General features: G+C 42.6%; 1 protein-coding gene across 1 annotated transcript in view; it reads right to left on the bottom strand.

The window, feature by feature from the left end:
* Window positions 1-17,160, bottom strand: part of ASCC3 (activating signal cointegrator 1 complex subunit 3) — a 2,217,780-nt gene that overhangs the window by 90,437 nt on the left and 2,110,183 nt on the right. Inside the window, exons 38-39 of the mRNA XM_086926668.1 lie at window positions 8,286-8,437; window positions 2,550-2,691 (exon numbers count right to left, since the gene is read on the bottom strand). Coding sequence (XP_086782794.1) covers window positions 2,550-2,691; window positions 8,286-8,437 — 294 coding nt within the window. The remainder of the gene's footprint in view (window positions 1-2,549; window positions 2,692-8,285; window positions 8,438-17,160) is intronic.

Here is a 17,160-nt window from a genome sequence, read left to right as displayed (position 1 = left end):
ATTACAAACAGAATTGCTTTAACTTAAACGAGGGCGAGACCTATCGCATTTTCAATGCTTGTTTACTTTGGTTCCATCAATAGGGCATTCAGATATGTCACACATTTGCCATAAATTCTGAATGTTAGCACTCTAGTTGCTCATTAGATCACTGTAGTAAAGCCACTGCTCACCAGTGAAGTCTGCTGCTGGTATTCAAAGTGCATGTTTCAGTCTGCATGTTAGAATTTTTTTATGAAATGTGAGAGGATTTGAGAAGTCAAAATATGCCCTAATTTTTCTTTCTGCAGCACTAATCATAATTTCTATGGCAAAATGAATCCCCTCATTTTGTTCCTTTGCAAATTAAATGTTTTAAGTGTTACCACTTTTTTCCAATCAAGATGGCTTCAGGTGTTCCATACTTGTGTCATAAGTAAGACTGTTAGTGCTCTAGTTGTTCTTTAGAACACTCTGGGACATTCTGTCATTGGGCTATACTTGGGCTACATCTGGGTGATATTTGTGCTACATTTGGGCTCTTTTGTCTCTGGTGACCATCTTGGGAGACTTATTTGTTATGAAGTTTTCTAATTTCCTCATTTACTACAGTCTCCTCCGTAGGAAATACTTTCAGTTTTTTACTTTGGTTCCATCAAGAAGGCATTCAGATGTGTCACACATTTGCCACAAATTCTGAATGTTAGCACTCTAGTTGTTCATTAGATCACTGTAGTAAAGCTTCTGCTCACCAGGGAAGTCTGCAAATGGTATTCAAAATGCATGTTTCAGTCTGCTTGTTAGAATTTTTTAATGAAATGGAAGAGGATTTGAGAAGTCAAAATGTGCCCTAATTTTTTTTCTGCAGCACTAATCATAATTTCTATGGCTAAATTAAGCCCCTCATTTTGTTCCTTTGCAAATTAAATGTTTTTAGTGTTACCACTTTATTCCAATCAAGATGGCTTCAGATGTTCCATACTTTTGTCATAAGTAAGACTGTTAGCGCTCTAGTTGTTTAGAACACTCTGGGACATTCTGTCATCGGGCTATACTTGGGCTACATCTGGGTGATATTTGTGCTACATCTGGGTGATATTTGTGCTCCATTTGGGCTCTTTTGTGTCTGGTTGCCATCTTGGGAGACTTATTTGTTATGAATTTTTCTAATTTCCTCAGTAGGAAATACTTTCACTTTTTTACTTTGGTTCCATCAAGAAGGCATTCAGATGAGTCACACATTTGCCATACATTCTGAATGTTAGCATTCTAGTTGCTCATTAGATCACTGTAGTAAAGCTACTGCTCACCAGGGAAGTCTGCTGCTGGTATTGAAAGTACATGTTTCAGTCTGCATGTCAGAATTGTTTTCAATGAAATAGAAGAGGATTTGAGAAGTCACTCAAAATGTGCCCTAATTTTTCTTTCTGCAGTACTAATCGTACTTTCTATGGCAAAATGACCCCCCTCATTTTGTTCCTTTTTAAATTAGATGTTTTAAGAGTTACCACTTTATTCCAATCAAAATGGCTTCAGGTGTGCTATACTTTTGTCATAAGTAAGGCTGTAAGCACTCTAGTTGTTCCTTAGAAGCTGCAGTAGAACACAAAGGAATCAACTGACAGTCTCTGCCTTTGTTGGATGTACATGTTTTACTAAGAATGTCAGACTTCATTCTCACATGACTGAGAAAGATAATGTGAATTTACAGAAAATATGTTCTCAGTTTAGCTTATAAATCACCTTTCAAACCTCTGTGGGAAAGGCATGAGAAAATAGTTTTCTCTCAAACATGATTCATGATATCCCAGCAGAAGTCTTTTTCACATGGTAAAATCACCTTAGAACACACCACTATTCCTAAAATGAGTATGGTACCATCAACAAATGATTTATAATGTAACTAAAGTCTTAAAACCTTCTATTAACTGCAGTGCTTTTTAATGAGGTACTATCATGTATATTGGTCCCAAGATGCCTGCCAACACTTCTTGGATGAAGTGCTGACAGCCAATCAGATGTCACGATAAGATGTGTGGTTAGGCTTTGCCCAGATATATATGTATTTTTTTCCTTTAATATCTAAAAAACTACAGATTTACACCATTTAACAAAAAGGCACAAGTCTGTACCAAGAGCTACCTCTTTGCCAAATTTGGTGTAATTCCGTTCAGCAGTTCGGGCTGTAGCTGCGATTAAAGGTTCTTATGGAAAATTGCATGGGAAAAACACGTTTTGGGACCCCCTTGTTTCTAGGCCCCCGCTTGACAAATCACCCCGAGACTTTCAGGATAGGAGCGGACTTGAGCCGGCCACCAGTTTTGAAAATTTCGTGAAGATTCGTCAACCGGCGCCAAAGTTATTCCAAATAGAACGATGCGGATTTCTGAAGAAAATAGGTCCTAGCTATAACTACCTACTGGCGACTGGTGTGGTGATACGTAAATAGTAAAGTTAATCAATAATTACAAGGTTTAAATTGGTGGTTTCTTAAGAGATTATACAGGGCATCCATACAGCAGTGCTAATATAGTGAATGAAAAAATCATGAATACATTAAATAACCTCACCTGTGAAATGTGTGTTGGCTGTAATTCACTGCCCAGGATGGAAGTGAAGACACTCTCCTTCCCCTCACATGCAGCAATTAGTTCTGGGAGGCACTCAATAGGACCTGAATGACCGACTTTTCTTTTCCCTTGGTTCCATTTCCTGACAAGAAAAAAAAAAGCATTCAACTCACTTGTCCTAATTTCATCAATAGGCTTTATAACAGCGCATGTATATGATTTTAGATAGTTTTTTTCTTTATATGTACGGAAGTTTGAAGAACTGCTGAACGTACTTAAGTGCAGGGTACTTTTTACTGGTCATGTTCTTAAATGGGGCTTGTGTTCCTTGTAGATTAATGATTCGGTAAATGCGATTATTTGTGGAAGTCTAAAGATTTTCGGTAAGTGCGATTATTTGTGGAAGTCTAAAGATTTTGGCCCGATCACCAGTGGAGTGGGGGGCATGACGTAATTACCAGACAAGATTAGTAGCTACACTCCTGATGACAGTTCAAACACGGAAATGGAAATGGAAATGGAAATGTTGAAACCAGCAGCTACCATACCAAACTCATCGGGCTGGTAAATGTGGGCAGATTTAATCTGCTAAACTGATCTGGGGAAACTTCTCATGGTACGGAGTGTAAGCACCTGACAATTACAGGATGTGGCGGACTCTGCATTACTTGGATTTCCAATCCATGTGCAACCAAAAGCTTGTGCAGGGATCGGAATTATAGAGCCCAATTTTGACTGGGGCGTTAAGACTTACATAAGGAAGATGCTAGGGTCTGGTGCCGGAAGACACCATACCATTTTTAACATTAACATCAATTCTACCAGAACATAAATCTGAAAACCTAATATTTCCTCAATTTAAATATTCATCAGTGGAAATTAGACAGTCATACATAGAATATTCACAAAGGAAAATACGAAAGCCCAGCCTATGGTAAATTCAACAGATGTGAATAAATTGGTTATAACAAGGTTATAACTTGTGTTTAATTATGCTATTGTCAAAGACAATGTAAATACAAAATGTTTCTCCATTACCATGTATTTTGCATCATGGCTCAAGGGCTCTGACAAAAGCAACAAACTTAAAAGATTGTGTACAACTGACCAATTACATGGACAGGTTGCACCAGTTTGGATTCGTTTTACAGAAAACTGTGGTGGTCAATTGTATTCATAAGCACTCGTTAGTTACTTAAGATTGATGAACTGGGAATCTCAATGGTTAATTTCTTATAAATATAGCCAGGAACATAGAAATGACCACTAATACCAGAACCTATCAATGCCTCACCCTCACTGGCAAGCTATGACTGATTCAATAGATTAGGATTCAAGTCATGAAGCATGCTATGCACACTGTAAATGGGCCTATAGATCCTGTGTTTCTTGCCAGGTCTCATTAGAAAATAGGAAGAAAGGTGCGGATAATGTCAAAAAACCTACATTTTCATGTGCACCACAGCCTTCAAAAGCCTGCCTCCAGTGTGTCTCTCACCCCGACTTCCTAAGCTAAGGGCTGCCAAGACAAGGGCAGCAACTGTTTGGACCTATTCAGATCTGAAGGACATAGGGTCAGAACCCCTGCTCCCAAGGTAAGACACCCATCATCATGTGTATCCCAAGCACTATTACACACACCATTCTGATTAGAACCCAACTTACAGAACTAACACCAACCTCTTCCACATACCACTCACATCACATCAACTTTAAATTACACTTGTCAAAACACTCATTAATAAATCATGCCCTGGATATAACATCCAACACATAAACAGGATGCAGAATTGGAGAAGGACTTCCACTCATACACAAGTCAACATTGCCCTGCATTATATGGCCATCCGTAAGTCTTTTATGCTTCTCTACTCTCTTGGCCTTCAAAACAACCTCCTTTTGTCTCATTGACAGACCACCAGGAAGCCATATGAACTTTATGAAACTAATACCACACCGTATCCTTGCTGTTCAAATCCAATACAGCCACTCCCTCCTACACGGAGACGTCAATCTGCCTGGCAACTCCATCACCAAAATTATGAGGGAGGCCCTTGACTTTCCACTAAACGCCCAGAAATAAACCACCACATCATCAACCCAATTCAATTTAAAGGCAACATGATGGACCTTGTCTTCTATGAGTCCCTCAACATCCACTGCCAACTCCCAACATGAATGGAATGACCGATCATCTTGCCATTCCCTTCCCCATCACACATGCCATTCCCCAACTTGAAGGACAGCAGAAAAAAGAGAAACTCCTTCAAGGGCATCTATTTAGAAGAACTCCAAGTAGAATGAATCAACCTACGTAGACAATTAAAGCCTTCAACAGATGTTAACCTCCAACTCAACGTCTACAATGCCACTCTTAAGAATCACGTGGGGCAAAACTGGCAATTCCAAACCTAAGACATCAGCACCCTGATACACGGAAGAACTTACTGAATGCAAGCACATCATACGAAGGCATGAGAGGAAATGGATAAGATCAAAAGACTATCATGCCCCTGCTCCAAACTCAGCATCAGCCCTCAAACAGATCTTCAACTCTTCCATTATTTCAGATTCTGCCCTCCACACTACAAAAATACCTAATTGTGCCCATCTTAAATAATGTAATGCAGACCCTACCATTCTATCAAACTATCATCCCATCTCAATGCTTAAGCTAGTTTGTAAAGTTACTGTGCATATAGTTTACAGATCGTATAATTTTTAGAATCTCACAAAGCACTAGGGTCCGACAACTAAGTTTCCATCTCCGCTATAGTACTGAAACCGTACTGGCATAAGCCACAGACTACATTTGTTGCGTACTTGAGGATGAAGGTATTGTTGCTTTAATCCTTAGATCTCTACTTTGCTTTTGGCACAGTATCTCGTGTCACTCTATTAGATTATCTATCTCAGTTTGGTATCAAAAGGCTCTGCTGTCTCCCAGCTAGCTGCTCTTTGTCTATTCCTCCCTTTCGATCAGCTTCTGAAACTATAAACTGTGGTCTTCTAAAGGGCTCTGACATTAGACCTCCACTTGTAATCTCTATGTGAGGATTCTAAATAGGCTCCCGGACTGCACTCATAAATTGCTCTCATCCCTGCTTCTACACAAATAATGACATACGCAACTTATTCTCTGATGGTGCCCATCATTCTCTTCAGAATTGGATACAAGAAATGCATTAACTGCCTAGCTCAGGGGATCAATGTCAATCAGCTCAACCTTAAAACTGATCAAACAAAATTATTAGTCTCTGAAGACGGTTCCATAGGGCACACGACTGGTGGCCAACAACTTTAAGTACCCCTCCAGTAACTTTCAACTTGGTAAACAACTTTGGAGTTACTCATAAATTATGTTTATTAGGAACATAAAACCACCCGACAGATATACCACAATATAAAGCGGATAAAACTCAACCAAATGATTCAAACAATACATCATGTTATAATAAGCCCTTTATGCTTAATAAAAGTCTGCCTACAGCACTTATCAAAAGTCCCCATTCTCAAAATGGGGAACATGCAGGAGTTTGCCAATTATAGAGCAATAAGTCTAATAGATATATGCTAACAGGTCTTGAACAAACTTGCCAATTGGATAGAGGAAAATAACAGCTTGTCACCATACCAAGAGAGATTCAGATCAAGCATCTGTATGATAGATCAGGTGTTCCGGCTCCTACTTATAGCTTGGAAGTACACCAAGTTGAAGGGAGGCCATTTGTAAGTCGTATTCATCGACCTAAAGGTGTTATTTGGCCTTGTACAACAGGCCTCATGTGGGCTTCGTTAAAAAATCAAGGTGCACCTGAGGAACTCCTATTACAAATAACTAGATTACATCAAGATAATTATGCCAAAGTTCGCTGGGGCCTTTGTGGCAAACTCACTGAAGCTATTCCTTTACAAGGGGAGTGAGACAGGGATATGTGTTGGCACCCACCCGTTTCTCAATATATGTCAACGATGTTGTAAAGCATCTGCAGGAGTGTAGCCATGACTCCCTGAAGGTCAGTGGGGCTCCAGTACCTGCATTACTTTTTGCAGATGATGCTATCTTGCTGTCTCAGGCGTAAAAGCCCGGCAAAGGCTGCTTGATAGTTTAAATTACTGTATTATCGAGGGTCTTGAGAAATATTCCAGTAAAATAAAATAAATGGCCCTAAGTCCATACAAAACCTTTAGAAGAAATATTTTCCTACAGCAGCAATAATTGGAGCATGTAACTAGTTTTAGCTATCTGGGTATAATGCTGGAATCTTAACTATCATGGTACCTCCGGATAAATAAATCTACCTTTCTTGCCTTCAGTCCTCAGCGCTTACACACCCATGGGTATTTGTGCGCTTTACAAAATGCATAAATAAATAAATAAAACAAATAAATAAATAAATAAATAAATAAAACTGTGCTTGCCCATAGTCCCATGGCAATAAGTGAAAAAAGCACTAAGCCACTACATCCAAAGTGATCTTTCCGGCTTTAGAGTACAAGGCTCAAGTAACCACACTTTAAGGAAGGGAGAACTGTGGGGAGTGACAAATCTGGACAAGCTTACTCTGGGTGAGAACAAGTTTATAAGGATGTTAATACGTCTTCCTAGGGTTACCCTCTTGATCCCAGTGTACCATGATATTGATATTAAAAGAATAGAGCATTTAGCTGCTCAGAGACTATTGCTCTTTTGGATAAGGTTGTGGGCCATGCAGGAACGCTCATTACAAGGAGGGACTAAAGGAACTGCTGGGTCATGATAACTATCATTTTTCCCTGGTTCAGCTCTGTGCACACATGGTTTGGCAAACTAGGCTTAAGTTCCTTTTTGGATTTAACCTCAATTATTGACCGTTTACTCCAAAAAGCTTTTGAAGCTATCTTATTGGGAGTACCTTTTAAATACTCTTCATCAAAATCGTAGATAGGGAAGGTTATCTGCACAGTTGGACAAGTTATTTACCTTCAGTAAGGCCTTATCTAGAAGAGACATTATCTAGCTGCAGATTCCTTACCTAAGAATTTCCTAGGTGTCAAAATGGATCCGAAAGACTTTTCCTCGAAAAATGCTCCTGCAATCCTGTAGGTGGCATCAGTCGGCTCTGCGTGACGTCGTCGGTGTCGTTTGTGCCAGAAGTGACATCTGCGTTACCTATTTAGGCACCACCACCACCACCACTGACATCTCTGGTGGCCATCTTTGGGCTACATTGGGCTACATTTGGGCTCTAACATATATATAGCCCAATGTAGTCCAATATATATTTTTTCAAAGTTAATTTTCGTAAAAACCACTGGAGCATATATCTTGAGACATAGCAAAGGCACATCGGGGTACCAGTCCCTACAATTTTGCCAAGTTTGGTGGAAATCCATTCAGCCGTTCGGGCTAAAAGTGAGTTTGACCGCCCTATGGAAATTAACATGGGGAAAACATGTTTCGGGACCCCACTTTTATCTCGGCCCCCGCTTGACGAATACCCCCCACATTTTCAGGGAAGGAGCGGAGCGGAGTGGGCCACGAACTTTGAGAAATTCGCGAAGATTCGTCCACCGGCGCCAAAGTTATTCCCAATAGAATGTTGCGGATTTCCTATGGAAAGTAGATCCTAACTATAACTACATACTGGCGACCGCCAGTAGGTAATATATACACACACACTCACACATATATAAGGATAGTGCATATTCACATTTTAATTTAACAGCTGCAAATTTTTTTTTACAATACTGCACCTGAAAAGATACAGATGGTGCTGCTCGATGTTGGGCAGTGTAAGCAAAGACGAGTCATCAATCCATCTGGCTTGAATCACCATCTGCACCAGATGTGTTATGTTCAGAGCAGTTACCAGCCATCCTTGGTGTGCAGCAATGTCCAGCATAGCCTACAAAAAGAAGACAACGGTGAGACAAGGTGAGGGGGAGAGTACCTGGGGCGCCATTAACTGTACCCTTAAGTCAGTGTACATCCTTTCTGTTGGATACAGCAATCCAGTCGTCTATTACCTTAATGTGCAATATTAGTGATAGCGGAATAATGTTTTGCAAACAGATATAATGTAATACTTAGTCCAGGTTGGTTCTCACAGCTTACAGAGTATCATGACACACTGGACATGCAACATGGGCCAATTAACATCTGTTGTATAGTTACTTCTCAAAGCTGCTGCAAGACGTGGGTAGATAACGTACAATCAAATTATTGTACATCTATACCTTTAAAAGTTAGTTGTACTAAATTAACCATTCCGTGAAGCAAACAAATCAACAGAATTTAGGAAACAGCACAAGACGCGTCTCTTTAAAAAAAAAAACACTGCACGGTGAAGCAATAACTGTTACTCAGGCTCTTGAACTACTCCAATCACGTGACTGAGTGTGCCGACTGTGTCTTGGCCTCTGACCCTGTACAGCGCCCCATCTCCTTCCGGCTACGAGCTCACGTTATAAATACCACATATTTACATACCTGCATAAAGACATACATAGTACATGGAGAACGCTTATGATGTATACTTTGCATTTCCAGAAACAAGGTCCCACCAAAACAAATCTGATAAAGCACTACATCTACTGCTTAAAATCTGGGTACTTGCATTCTTGACAACTTTCAGCTACAACTGCTTAGTGCATACAAGTAAATGTGTTACTAATATATCAAATTAAAAAAAAATGTTAAACCTGAAGAAAAGAGTATTGTAACTTGGAGTGCCAACAGAGAACTTTTTAATACATTCGTCCAGCAGGATAAACCCGCGTTTTATTTGTATAACTTACTTCCCCTTAAGATGTTTTTAATTGTGAAATAGGAGTAGTTTCTTTTAATGTTATAAAGTTGGGCACAACAAACTTTATTTAGCAATATTTTATTAATTTTAAAATATCGAAATTGTCTATTAAAATATTTGTTAAAGTGTTAACCGCAAGTTGGTGGTGTCTAGTAAACAGCTAAAAGCAGTGATTTTGGTGGTGTGAACATCTACAGTTACATCACAGTGAGATTCTTTTCACCCGTACCCGCTGCATGATTCATCATGGAAGTAAGGCTTTGCCAGAGAATTACACTGGGCTGTATTTTGCTTTTAGTCTCCCTTAGTAGAAACATAAAGCATCTTCAACCCGACGTTTTTCAGCAAAGAACATATGTGCACAAGTGAAGATTATTTCAACTATACAACACCAAAAAAAGCTGGCTGTTGTGCAAGTAAAGTAAGTAGCTTCCTTCATATCTGGTGATTCATCGGACACCCACCGAGGTGCTGTAACCTGTGGGTGACGTGTTCGATTCCCAATACCCACTCAATCTTCCATCTGTGCAAGCTCGAAACATTGAGAATCATTAAACTGTAGAAAGTAACACCTGATTCTGGAGGTGGTACTGTGACAAAAACATTTTTGTGCACTTTCGTTATGGGCTTTTTATGGAGCTAGTTATGTGTTCTGTTGTATTTTGCGCTGCAGTCTTTTTGTACTGCATTACTGCAATATGATTTTGTTTTTATTTACTGCCTTTTTTGAGTTGCTCTCTTTTTTTAATTTATTGCTTTGATTTGCCACGTTATGTTTAAATTATGCTACTGTGTAATATTTAGATGTTCACTTTAGAAACGTCAACAAACGCAGATATATTTTCACAGCCAAACATAGCACTTGCCTTGAAGGTTCCTGTGACACGCTAATATTTACCACTTTCTAAGGTGATAAAATAGCGCTCATCCAGCTGTTACAACAATGAGGACACCAGTCGCCCCAAAACTGCCATTGTTGTGCTATGACCCATGATGTTTGCTCTATACTTTCAGCTAAACCAAGAGGGAATTCACTGTATAGCAATAGCTGTCAATTTACATTATGTGTGAATTTGGGGACTATATAGATTCATCATCGGCATGTTTTGCACGTCTGTAATAGCGATTATTAAGGAATCGCTATTACAGACTCACAAAACTGGATTCATGTAGAAATTGCAATATTTATTGCGATTTCTACAGCTTCCTTATTTGCGATTAGCTAATTGCTAATCGCAAATAAGGAATAACTCCCCATTCATTCCTATGGGCCTAAAGGCCCATAGGAATGAATGGGAAGACCTATCAATGTGCAAATCGCTATTAGCGATTCACATGTTGAGTTTGCGATTTCAAGGGTGCAGGGGTGTCCAAAGGACACCCTGTTGCACCCCTGAAATGTTATTGGATGATGGTGTTACGCACACACATGTCCCAAGGACATGTGTGTGTGTAACATACAACTTAGAAAATGCACTTAAGTGCATTTTTCTAAGTTTACGCTATTTACCACGAGGTTTGACTTCGTGGTAAATAGTGGCCCAAAATTGCGAATTTGCAATTTTTAAATGTTTCATGAATTGCATTTAAGGAATCTCAAATAGAGATTCCTTAAATGCAATTCCTCGCAAATTTGCGAATTCTATAATAGCGAATTTTGCATTTGGGATGATGAATCCCAAATGCAAAAATTGCGCTCGCAAAGGGCCAGATTCTCAGAATCTGGCCCTTTGCGAGCCGATTTTACTTTGATGAATCTAGCTGTAGAGTATTTGTTTAGAGGAACAGTGGGAGAACAATAGTGGATACATTCACTGTATAAACTAATTGTTTAAGATTCTGTCTGTTCATGGTGTTTACAACTTGTTTTAATGTTGAACCTTTAGATTTTGTACTTATAATGTGGTCGACTGCCTATTAAGCAGGTTCTTTCTCATCCCTGCTTTCTTCATTTGTGACTCGTTTTTCGTTTTTCCCTTCCTTCTTTTTTGTCCCTTTTATGTTTTTCTCTCTTGCACTGTGTCAAAATATTATGATGACAAATAAGGGCTTGGCACAGACATGGGTGCGGATGTGCCCCACCTGTAACCACAGGGTCAAATACGCACTGGACATCCTGGGGTTAAACAAGGAGGAGGCCAGAGACTGGAACTAGTGTAACATATAATGGGCTGTCTCTGCTAATGGTATTTGTCTTTAGATACTCCTACACTTCACCAGATCACTGTTCAGAAGTGGATAAGATGGGAAGCCTTTCCTGGCATAGCAGAGAAGAACTCTCTAGCTGTGAAGAATGTGATGCATTTGACGAGTATTACAAATAATAGCAGTTCTTAAATGTTGCTACTCAAGCAGTTTGAGGACACAATAGTCCTTCTATGGGCTTTTCGATGCCAGATGGCCACGTTTGATTAAGACTTGCAAGGAGCACATTGAATCCTCTAGCCCTGACTAGAGACTGCTTCCAGGCTGATCCTTAAGAAATATTTTCAAGAATCAAAATGTTGCGGAGATTTGAGCATGGGAGTTCTGACCACCCAACTGTGGAACTACACAAGTGAGAAGCCAGTAGTCTCTCCTCAATGGAATACTGTTTTTGACTAGCTGCTACCAACACTTTGTGATACACCTAGGACTTTGACTGTAGTCACTATGACAGCACTCTTTGTGCACCCCTCCTGGTCACTGGACAGGTTTGGGCCTTGTTGTAGTACAGTGGCAGACTTAGGCTTCTGCACACAAGTTAGTAGCGTGAACCTAAGGCCAAATCAAGAGTGCGGATACCTGCATGCACGTTGACTGTGTGTATGAACAGTGACTCTAAAGCACATGTATTGTAGAAGTACTTTTGTGTGCTGTGTGAGTGAGTAATAGGGCAAGTGCAATCCAATTTGCATGCACTTGGCTTACCATGGCACAACATGGAAGATGGGAATAACTTGCATAGACAGTGGATATGTATTGCCTGCATTCCTGTGGGTGGAGACGTCGGGCCTCATTACGAATTTGGCGGTGCAGGAGTGGGACTTCCCCGCTCCAACACCACCAAAACCAATGGTGACCGCCCTCCAGATTAGGAGTTTTTCTCCTGTCTGGCGGGTGGTTCTTTGGCATTTCCAGGGCAGTGTCTATGAAATAGGCACCGCAATGGGAACATCAAAATCAGTCTCTGCACGGCATTGGACTGCTGCAGTCTATGCCTTGCAGGTACTAGGTTACATGCACACAGGGGGGCACACAATATGCCCCTCTGCATACACCCCATGGCACAGAGGCACAAGGGGACCTGTAGGGACCCCTCTTATTCCTTGCCACCACACTTTTCATGGTCGTCGCACCACCATGAAAAGTGTGGCGGTGACGAAACTCGTAATATGCTTGGTGGGGCCGCAGCGGCCTCGCCAAGCATACTGCGGCCTCCAGACCGCTGCATCATCACCAGGCATTGCGGTGGTCTCCGCGCAGTCCAACTACCCTGGTCGTAACAGGGCGGTCGGAAGTACGCTGCGCCCCTGCGAGTCTGGCGGTCCGTGGACCAACAGACTCGGAATGAGGATCTTAGACACTAAAGTGAGTAAGGATGGAGACAGAGCTACCTGTAGAATTTTGTTGAAGGCCTTATAAGCTAAGGGCTAGTGATTAGTTCTTCCCGACCATTGCGCTTTAGTAAATTGTAAGACTGAGAGGTGGAACTGCAGTTTTTGATCAAGGTGAAGACATTTTTAGGCATGGCCTGCCATTTTGTGCGTCTCCGATTACTACGTCAAGAGGACTGATGAAAGCAAGGTGCAATGATTGCACACTTCACTGTTTCCATGTATTAGTTACTCCTGATTGCAGCCAGCCACATTGATACATGTTTAGAGAACCACCACTTTGCACAAAGTCTGAGGAGCTGCCTGAAAATGACACCTGAAGAGAAGTGACACAAACCAGTTCTTAAGCCTTATATAATAGATTCAGATCCCCTTTCAGGACAATGTGTATGTGTGTAATAGTGGGATTCAAACCACTCACTTAGTTACGGTCCCACATTCTTCCTTACCATGGAAGAGAGTGCTTCAGAGTACATAAGGAGCTTCTGTGCACCAGTTCTGGTGCCTGCCTAGCAGCCAGTTTCTCAGAGATGAGGGGATATGACTTGAAGTGTATACTTTCTGCTGGCACAGTTCATGTTCTGCCTGGTGCCTGCTGAGAGATGGAAGGAGCATGCTTGGCCCTGCAGGAGAAGATACTATCTAGGAGGAGAAGCCCAACGTGTTCCTTACGTGGGGCATGCAGAGAAAGCAGAATATTCAAAAGAGCAAAGAAATGACTGATTTGTACTACGAAGTGGTCCCTTTAGACTTGATGCCTGGTTTTTGTTTGAGCTGCTTAATAATGTTAAAGCACCACACTCTGTCACCTGGCAGTACGCTAAAGGCTTGAAAGACTTGTGCTGCTGCTGCAAATATTGGAGAGATTGAAGCTGCATCGTCGCTGAAGTGGAAAGCCCTGATCAGCCCAAAGGCTGCAACTGATGAAGGCCCACCAACACGGATGACAGCCCGGAAGCCGCAACTGTTGATTCAGAATCTCGGTCTACAACCAGGTCGGAAGACTGCCACTGCTGAACGGGAGGGCTGCTGCACAAATCTGCCTCACTGTGGAATGGCCCCAAGGTGAAGCTGCCTCAGTGCCCCCCACAGGAGTGGAGCCACCCTTATGAACCACATCCGCTGCAATGCTTTAGCTGCATCAATAACCAGAAGGTAAATGCTGGGCTTTGTATATGTGTGGGACAAGAGACTAGCACATGTAAATGTAAATGCCAGCATTTGTAAAGCGCACAGCTACCTCCGACGGAGGTGTCCCAGCGCTGGGGGTCGTCAGGAAGATTAAGCAAGCTATTGCCCAGAGTCACATGGTGCTGGGCTAACCTGCCGCCGGAGCCGGGGATCGAACTGTGAACCATGTGGTCTGGAGTCGGGCACCCTGGCCGCTGCGCCACACCTCTTGCAGACCAGTATGCTACATCCATTTAAGATTTTCATTGATCTAAGTTGTATATTCGAAAAGTGGGAGTATTAGATGCTATCTGCCCCTGATCAATAACGAAGTCATAGAGTGTTGGAAACTTTAGAGATAGGATTCTACCCCTAGCTGGGAAAGAGGACACAGGAAAAGGGGAGTGTAGAGCCTCTCTGAGAAACAAGACTTCGATTACAATATCTGTAATTAGTTCCAACCAAACTGTCTGGTATTTCGTTCTGCTATGAGATTAAAATACTTCCCTTGTAGAAAAGTTGGAACAATCCGGAATAGCTACCCCCACTTTTTGCCTGGTGTCAGAGTGTTTTGACTGTACTTCACTGGGAGTCTGCTAACCAGAACCCCAGTGACAATGCTACAATGCTCTCTCCTCTAAATGTACTTTTACACCCCACAATTGGCATACTATGGTACCATTATAAGTCCTTAGTATATGAGGTAGCCAGGGCACTGGTACACCAGGGGTTTCCTATTGGCTGCAGCATATATTGAGCCACCTATAGGCGCCCATGCAAACTGCATCTGCAGAGCTAGCATTGCAACCTGCATTACAGCGTGCATGCACCCTTCACTCCAGATATAATGTTTCCCTTATATAGCGGTCACTGCACTTAAAACCTATAAGTCACCCCTAAGGTAGGCCCTTCAGTCCAAGGGCAGGGTGAATGGTTCTAAGTGTGTGGGAACCCCTGCACGTGCAAAGGTGCCCCCACAAATCCCGGACTCAATTTTCTGGGCTTTGTAAGTGTGGGACAGGCATCGTAAGGTATGTAGTGGACACTGGCAAGTCGAGATGTCCAACTACATAATGGCTGCCCGAACCTGGTCATTTTTGGTATCTAACATGTTGGAATCATGCAACTACACTGATTCCAGTGTTAGTTACATGATACCATGTACTGGGGGGTTCCTTAGAGGACCCCCTCCAATACCTACCTGCATAGCCTCACAGGGTCTGACTGCCAGCTGTGCTGCTTCCGAACCTAGACAGTGTTCTGCCCACAAAAAAAAGTACTTACTGTTAAGGAGAGGTGCCACCACCTCTCCTTTAGAATTAGGTAGGGTGGGGGTGCTTCTGAGCGCCACCAGACTGCATAGAAGGGCACATTGATGCCCTCCATGCATAAACCAGTTCGGCCCAGGTCAGGAGCCCTTGGCTCCCGCTTCGGCGCAAAACTACACAAAGGATAGGGGAGTGACCACCCCCAGTCTAGCTCTTCCTTAGGGCGGTGCCCAGAGCTTTCCAAGTGGACACTTGATTCTGCCACGTTGAATCTTGGACCCTGGAAGCATTTGACTGGCTAGGACATCTAAGTAACATCCCTGACCCTCTCTAATAAGTGGATGAGAAGAGAAGAGGTCCTTCCCCCTTTTTTAGGGTTACTTAAGGGCTCCTGTGAGGGTGGGTCCTTAGATTCGTCCTGACAACTTCTGGAACCGACTGTCAATTGCTAAAGATTGATCAAAGACTCTTCTGATGGTGGACACTGGAACTCTGCTGATCTTCAAGCCAGGACCCACGAAAAACCTGCTCCTGGTAGAAAGGATCCTGCTGCATCTCTGTCCCTGTGCTTTTCCAAAGATTTGCAAATCCGTGGCTGTGCATCCTCCAAGTCACCAAGGACCAAGCCTGCATCCTAGCCTGAAGGAATCTCCCTTGAAGTGAAGGAGTCACTTCCCTGCATCTGCGGCACCTCAACGTCGAAGACCGGTTTGCTGATCCTGTTGTCCCACGGACATCATAGTCAGAAAAGGATCCCCTTTGGGCAGCTTAATACAACATGGCAAAGTCACTCCTCACAACAAATATATCACCAGAACAAAACACCACCACCCTCAAAGCCTAAGTGCTCACAATTGTAAAATAATTTTATTCAAATTAAAATAACCAAACATTTGGTCCAATACAGTGAATTATCATACAATATAAAAATAGGTTCAATCTTACTGACAAAACCTGGCTCTGCAACATAGGTGGTGGTTTGTTGGTTCTATAGAGGACTGACCAGTCTTCCCTCCAAGTTGGGAGACTGTAATACTACTACCGCCAACGTAGACTGCAAACCTGTGCGCTGCATCTGCTTGTTGTCACCAAGGCCTGTTGGCTTTCTTCACCAAAGATCCTCAAGTTCCAAGTAGCCCCTGCCTCCAGCACTGCACAGCTTCAAGCATGTTGTTCTGCATGCTCCTCTGCATCATGGGCCTTGGTCTCCTGCTCGGGCTTCCTTACAACCTCCTGTGCCTGCTGCCAAAGGGTCACCGAGGGGGCTCCATCGATTCCTGCTGGCTCTCTTGCCTGATGAGGGCCGGCTCTGACTTTCCCTTGCTGGGTTAGTCCCACAGAGCTTGCTTGTTTGCAACCAAGTATCATCTCCTGCAAACTGTGGCTTGCATTTGACAAGGCTTTGGCTTATAGGTGGTCCTGCCGGCAACTGACCTTCCTGCACTTGTCGGCCAGTGTGGAACAGCCCATGAAAGGCTCCTGGTCTTCTGAAACGTTGCTTGATCTCCATAGCTCCTGTCTCATGTTCACCATGCTACAGCAAGAACCTTCAACCAGGGCTGGTATTGTGCTCCTGTGCCCCCTGTTAACCTCTGGGTGGTCTGGGCTCTGTCCCCTGTGCTTTCAGATTCTTCTTGTCTGGATTCTTCATCCTGGTCCACCGGTCTGTTCCACAAGACACTTTAGCTGCTGAACTTCCACGACCCTCCATTGGCGTCAATGGAGGTTTCCGACACTACTTCACCCTTATGTACCCTGGCTCCCTGGTGCAGGCATCCATATCTTC

Source organism: Lissotriton vulgaris, chromosome 6 (genome assembly GCF_964263255.1).
Source record: "Lissotriton vulgaris chromosome 6, aLisVul1.2, whole genome shotgun sequence".
In the NCBI taxonomy this organism is placed as follows: Eukaryota; Metazoa; Chordata; class Amphibia; order Caudata; family Salamandridae; genus Lissotriton; species Lissotriton vulgaris.
Note: the sequence above shows the minus strand (reverse complement) of the source record. Positions and strands in the feature narration are given on the sequence as shown.